The 6862-nt window shown below is 39.5% G+C and overlaps 1 protein-coding gene across 2 annotated transcripts; it reads right to left on the bottom strand.

Moving 5' to 3' along the window:
- Nucleotides 1-2186: 2186 nt before the first annotated feature.
- Nucleotides 2187-4424, bottom strand: LOC148014924 (putative mitochondrial import receptor subunit TOM20). 2 transcript variants are annotated; one of them, XM_087665651.1, is made up of 6 exons: nt 4159-4423; nt 3754-3832; nt 3488-3657; nt 2881-2928; nt 2560-2652; nt 2187-2461 (listed from the first exon to the last, which is right to left on the bottom strand). In XM_087665651.1, exons 1-6 carry the CDS (start codon nt 4258-4260, stop codon nt 2336-2338), a joined length of 618 nt encoding a protein of 205 aa, XP_087521777.1. In that variant the 5' UTR covers nt 4261-4423; the 3' UTR covers nt 2187-2335. The 2 variants fall into 2 exon arrangements, with proteins under 2 accessions (XP_087521777.1, XP_087521778.1); XM_087665652.1 differs by lacking the exon at nt 2881-2928 and having other exon boundaries at nt 4159-4424.
- Between the last annotated feature and the right edge of the window lie 2438 nt (nt 4425-6862).

Raw genomic sequence — 6862 nt, 5'->3', positions numbered from 1 at the left:
TCTCCCTGTGTCAAAGTTAACAAAGTATTATCAAATAAAAATCAACATGTCAAAATGTATCCAAGGACTATAGGCTTCTATTTAAGAGTGTGCTTGACTCTTTATTCTAGCAATATATCACCTTTTCTTTCGAACTATGTTGTCAATCACCCCTCAAGTACCTTGCTTTTATATTTTTTATTTAAATTTATCATGTTCTTTCTAGTCCAAGACTTTTCTTAAGGAGGTTGTATTATACCATTTTTGTTAAATGCCAACCCATGACTCAAATAGCCTCTCAAGGACAAAAAGCTTTGATTGTTATCCCTCTCCCCTTTCATGGTATCAAAACTAGAGCTTAGTGTTTTTCCTAACCAATGCAAGACACTTTAAGCAACTCCATTGAAACTCCTCAAGGGGCTTGATTGGAGGATTTTCAAGACTGAAAGTTGTACACGTGACACTTCTTCCAAGCAAGATCACGCTAGAGTCCATAGTAATATATTACAAACTTTTGAAAGCTCAATTCCATTCCAACAAGATCATGCACAAGGCATCTACCTAAACACAAGACTGTGGCATTATAATGAACCATTTTCAAGATATTTACGATGTTTGAAGAATCTTTTAATATAAGTTACATATTACTTCTTGGATAATATGTTCTTTGATATGCATGTATTTAGAGAGCATTTGAACTAGGCAATGAATAAGTGCTTACAATGCACTTCAAGGGAAAGAGCCACAATCACATGATGAGATACATATCAACCCCTCTCAGAGTGGATTTAACTATTGTGAAAGCAACACGGTCAATACACATGAAGAGACACAAGCTCTTACTGTTAAGCTGACATGTTCCTAACAGTCCCAACATTTTTGCAAAAACCTAACCTTATTTGTATAAAAGGGAATTGTGTTTTTGGTATTTGGAATTTCCACCATCTATAGTCAAAGAAATAAAATTGACATGTGCAGTTCGACATGCGCAGTCACTTGCACAAATTATAAACAGATTTACAACAAGCACACACAAGGGAAGCCCCACAAATGATCACCACCTATTCCACTGTCCTATCTCATCTTGCGTAGCTTTTGATGTTATAACTGAACTCACAGAAACGTAGTTCAGCTTGTAAAATACATCATGCTAACCACAAGTACGAACTCACGTAGATGACATCATACATGACTCAAGGAAAGCATGTGTATGATAAACTTACAACGTTCCAAGAGAGCTTCAGCATGTTCTAAAGAATTTGTAATTAGAATGAAGAACGGCCTATGAAAATTCTTATGAAGAAAAAGTTATATCAGGTGACAAATCGCACCTCAAGGAGGATTCCACAATTTACACTTAAAGGCTACTATCCTAAACGTAGCTGCCTTTTAGTCAACATTGCAAACCATACCCAACTCCACTTAAGCATTTAAATGCTTGCACCACCAAACCTGCTCAACAATACAAAGCAACCACCATACTCGAAGACCACCTCATGGAATGCAGTCAGCAATAGCCCTTATAATCTGTTTGATAGCATCACAGACTGTTTGTCGTGCTTAATGCAAATGCAATCCGCAATAGCCCTTACAATCTGTTTGATAGCATCACAGTCATGCAAATCAAAATTTCTTTGTTGTCACGCTTAATGCAAATGGCTGCACAGCTCAACCTGCTCAAAAGTACAAGGCTACCACCGTACTCAAAGACCACTGAATGTAATGCAATCAGCTAAGCCTTTACACGTGATAGAATCAGAGTCGAGCATTGAGATTAGTCTGTTGTCATGCTTAATCTACACCAATATTTCAAGCACAGCTATGGATTTGTAGAAGTGTGCTTTAGATATCCCCATGCCCTTGGTGCATATCCTAAGAGCACTTTTCTAGGGACAGGACCAGAAAGCCAGGGGTGGAGGGAACCACAATCTCATGGTTATGAGTCCATGTAACCACAATCAGTAACCACACTACTGCATGGAACATGTTTCTAGTATGAATAGGCATTCCTCTTGATTATCAAAGAGCATCAAATTGCAAATCCATCAGCAGCATGCCATTATAAGCATAGCCAAAAACATGAAAGTCAAGGGATGTCAATAAGATCTGTCTTGAACGGAAGTATGCAAGTGAAAGGATTGCAATACTACTGATGTCAATAACATCTGTCTTGAAAAGCAGTATGCAAGTCAAGGGATTGCAAACTATGGTCCCATATAAAAATATATATATTGCTTGAACTACTCAATATACACTATATACATATGTACCATTGCCTGCAGCCCTGTGTTGAGTAGGGAAAACATATTCAAGTAAAGGAAGGCCTATGCTATTCATAACTGCCTCTAACATACACTTAGTTTGCAAGAGTTTGAAAAGGTGACTTTGCCGACCCAATCCAAACAAAAACTCCAACAGCAAGAACCACCCAGCCAAGGAAGTCATACTTATAGTCACTGTTTCTTTTCATCTTGTCCTGACCCTGCATCAATCATTAGGAAAATCATTTTCATTTAAGCAATAAAGCTACCCTTTACAGCTATGTATCCTGACTGGATTTCAGCTTTAAGATCCTCAAACCTTGAAATGTTGATCGGTACTTTCAAACGGTGGGTCAAATACAGCTCGCTGAGCACTCAGTTGCATTTGAAGTTGCTGATGAACAGACGATGCCTGCAAGGAATCTATAAGCCTAATTACGGACTCATAGTGTGAAGCCAGACAGATTGGGACTAGTGCGTCCAAAAATTCAAAATCGCTATGTTGGAAGAACATTTGTAGATCAAATAAAAGCCTTGATTATAAGCCTGTGCAAAACTACAAAGCATCGTGCTGGGAAAAAGCTGTGTATCGCATAAAACATTCAAGCTCTTGAAAACATCACATTCCATGGGTGAATACCTTTGCAGACATCTCCACTGCCTTCCTATACAAAACATTATTAGGTTCCTGATCACAAGTTTCAAAAGGTTAGTTTAACAATTGTTACTGGAAAGCAAGTACACATCACACTCTCAAAACGCACCAAAAAGCGGAATTGTACTGGACTGTGTTACACAAAGACCTATACTTCATGAAATAGAACTAGCTATGCAATTGATTTACGGCACCAACCAAACATATGAAAGAGAGCTTGCAATATCTAAAATTCATACCACCAAGGGATCATTTAACAAAATCAGGACCCAAGATTGTGAAATTGTTCTATATCTAGCAAGTTTCACGTGCTGTACAACAGTGCGTTTCCAAGTTTGATCATATGCATGCAGTGATCCTCTACTAAAGATTATGACAAGCGTATAAGGCAGCAATCACCTGTTCAAAAGTTTGCATCAGAATACATGTCGAGCATACAACATGTATTCTGAGAAGAATTATTGATATGATAGAGACCCTAATGGCCTGAGAATATTAAAGCTTTGCATTCCACCAAACCAGTCAATACTACCTTATCCTCTGGTTTAGAACGCAAAGAAGAGGAAAAACATTTTCACAGGACAACGTTTACCACATCCAGAGCTTGTTGAAAACATTCTGTTGCCCTTATGAAGTGCTCATTGGCCTTTTGTGTCTCTGCTAATAGAAATCCCTGTGATGTATAGGCATTCCCCAGACACCAAAGCGTCTCCGGTCTCCTTGGATTCAATCTCCGAGCCTCCTCAAGTTTAGAAATAGCATCTTCATTGCAAATCAAAGGCTTCAACAGGCAGGAGTCGAAAATATACGCTCGCGCCCGAAACAGAGTTAAACTTTGCAATGAAATAACATTTCAACCTTCCACCAGCTTAATGGATTCTTGCCCTTGCTGAAAGTGCGCCAATTCTAGTAACGCGCTTCCCCATCGTGTCAAGTTCTACACAGAAACAAAAACGGCCTTAACACGGGGATAAGAGAAGGCCTTCACCAAATGAAACGACAGCCATTGCTGAGACAAAAACTCAACCGCATGCAAGTTTGAGCACCTAGTGCTGCAATAAAATGCATGCACGGCTGCAGCCGCTTCGGCCAGGGTCTATGGCCCTCTGAGCAGAGAGACAATGCGCAACCTTAACACCGGCTTTATGCATCACAACAAAGGTCCCGAGATGAGAAGACGCAGACAGGGAGAAAAAGAACAGCAAAATCGCACAAAATGCTTGTGGCCAAGAAGAAGAAGAAGATCATAAGAATCTTACTTACTTCTGCATCTTCCGGAGACTGCGAATAGGCCTCCGCGGCATTGTTGCGCGCTGTCTCGAAGAAAAGAATCCTCTGAGACTCGTCTGGAGGAAAGGCAGCCATTGTGCCGGTTCGATCGAATCGATGAGTACTTCAGCTCAGGACAAATCATAAAAATCCGTCGGTTCGTCGAAATTCTCTTGAAGCTTCCACACCGATAAGACTCCAAGAGTTTACAGTCTAGATAAGGGCCGCTCTTTGTTTGTATGTGTGTGTCTTTGTTTGTGTTTTGGATGAAGTTTAGAGACGCTTCACATGAACGTATGATGAAGTTCCAAAGAGTTAGATAGACTTGGATGGAGTTAGAGAAGCTTCCCGTGCGCCTCTTTGATCATCTTTTCATGCACAATGGCATACCAGTATCTTTCCGTGTGGGGATGAAGGGTTGGAGTGGATGCGGTTGCTCCAACCTAATGAAAGTATCATTCATTCTAGAGTGCCAGCATTTTGGCCCAAATGGTTGCTCTAACACTTGATAGAAGAGTCATTCATTCTTAAAGGGCCAGAAAATTTAGCCCTCTAGATTGAGAGCTCCAATGATTTCAAAGACTATTTATTGCATATCAAGCATTCACCACCCCATAAAACAATTTCTTTTTCTCAATCAATTGCGAAATTAGCAAGCATAGGTTTTTTCAAAGGATATTGTGAAATCAACTTTGTCACGTAAGAATGTGTCATGCCTCCAACAATCACCTTCACGTTCAATCACACATGCTCATAGTGATACTAAGCATTTGAGCTTATGTGAAGAAACTTTTACCAAAGGCGCATAGAGTATGCTCAAGCATTGCCCCAAGGAAACACTCTTGAGAAGGTTGAGAGAGAGAGAGAGAGAGAGAGAGAGAGAGGGTGGGAGGAAGGGAGAGAGAGAATTTTAGAAAAGAAAACAAAGAGCAAATTATTGAGATGGTAAGCTTAACAAGTCCGCATATTGATGATGGATTGCCTGGCTAGATGGGTCTGCACATCTACACTTAGTATGTTGGTGATCATTATGATCCTCACATGGCCACTAACATATTGCTTATTATATTTAGTTTGCTGCACCTACCTACAACTAGCATAGTTATAGCGTTAGTCAATGAGTATAGTCAATTATGGATTATTTGACTTAGTAGGCCACTTTCCTTTATGTTGTATCTTATGTATACTTTGTGTACATAATATTGTGTCTGGAAAAAAAAAAAAAACTAGCAAAAAAACGTTTTTGCCTCCATCTCTCTTCTTATATTCTTAAGTGAGCTTCCTCTTATGTGTATGGTGTGTGTGTTTGGTACAATAGCTCAAGTAAGTCCACCCACCATGCAATTCTTAACATGGTATCAAAGCGGCGTCACTGACAGAGGCTCGTTTGAAGACTGAAGTGAAGGAGAAGAAGCAAGGATTCGAGCAAGTAAGCAACGAGTAAGAAGCTCTCCTATACTTTTGCTCTTGCTCTTGGATACTGCATATGGAGGCATCGTCGGAAGCAAGGCAAAGTAAAAATCTCAGATTGTTGTGAGATTTGGTATGCGAGCAGAGCATTGCATATTCTGTAAATGTGTGCTAAAGCACTTTTTGTTGTTTCTTTTGCCATTTGAGGCCGTTTTAGGCCCCCTTTAGAGCCACAAGGTTGAGGACAACAGTTTCAAGGTATATTGCAATTTCAACTATATCGACCGAAATTGGATACATAGGTTACATATTTCAAATCTATAAGTTCTAAGGTGTTTGCCAGGAAGCAAACATGAGTTCTATATACAAACAAGTTGCAAATTATATATATTGCTGAGCATTCAGTGAACAAGGCTACTTTGTATATTGTTGTGCACTTATTAAAAAAGGTTGCATAAGACTTGCTTGCTATTTTGTATTATTTTTGTGATAATAGTAGAAAACATTGAAAACCCCATCATTGAGAAGCTAGAAAATAATAACTACCCATCATGGAAGTTTCGTATGACAAACTTTCTCATTAGAAAATGCCTTTATGAGTTCGTTTCAAGTAAAGAAAAGGAGTTAGAGCTAAGTAACCCTGCGACTGCAACAAATTAAAGACATGGAAAGAATGGAATGTGAAGGATAAAAAGATGATACATTGGCTATCTGCAGTTATTGATAATACTATGCTTGGATATATTAGAAATGCAGAAACTTCACATGCAACTTGGGCAATTTTTGAGAATATGTTTCCAGTAAATACAAAGGCACGGAAGATTTAACTCAAGCAAGAGCTGAATATTGTCGTCACTCTTGCGAGCACACTGCCAAGACCCATGAATCACTTATTGCTTCAATTGATTCAAGCCGAGAGCTATGGTTATCGCTCACATAGTTGTACACACACTCTCTGCCACACAAATGTAGTGAACTTATCTTTGAATCTAATCGAGTTGCCTCCTCCCACGAATCTGTTGAGAGCTCCATGATCCAAGATGCACTTTCAAGCAAGCTCAATCTCCAAGCTCCAAGCTTCAAATTCCATAGCCATACACAAAAAAGGAGAAGAGAAGAAGGAGAAGATGAAGAGAGGAGAAGAAGAGCTTCTCCATGGTCCCTCACTCTCCCACACGCACACTCTCCCTCTCTCACACACTCTCTCTCCCTCTCTCATACATAAGAATGAAGCAAGAGCAAGAAGTAAGAAGATAGCAAGTTTAGCCACATACCAAGAATGAGCTTC

The sequence above is a fragment of the Lygodium microphyllum genome, chromosome 24, assembly GCF_053477565.2.
Source record: "Lygodium microphyllum isolate KBCC chromosome 24, Lygodium_microphyllum_v1.1.10, whole genome shotgun sequence".
Taxonomy (NCBI): Eukaryota; Viridiplantae; Streptophyta; class Polypodiopsida; order Schizaeales; family Lygodiaceae; genus Lygodium; species Lygodium microphyllum.
The sequence above is the reverse complement of the archived record's forward strand: the minus strand, read 5'-3'. Positions and strand labels throughout refer to the sequence as shown.

Bases quoted from the DNA above. Each gene is read 5' to 3' on its own strand.
- LOC148014924 (XM_087665651.1), bottom strand. From the start codon at position 4,260: ATGGCTGCCTTTCCTCCAGACGAGTCTCAGAGGATTCTTTTCTTCGAG. The intron at 3,658-3,753 runs GTTGAAATGTTA...TTTGCAATGAAG, and splicing joins ATCCATTAAGCTGGTGGAAG to ATGCTATTTCTAAACTTGAG. The intron at 2,929-3,487 runs GTAAACGTTGTC...ACTTGTGATCAG, and splicing joins TTCAACAAGCTCTGGATGTG to GAACCTAATAATGTTTTGTA.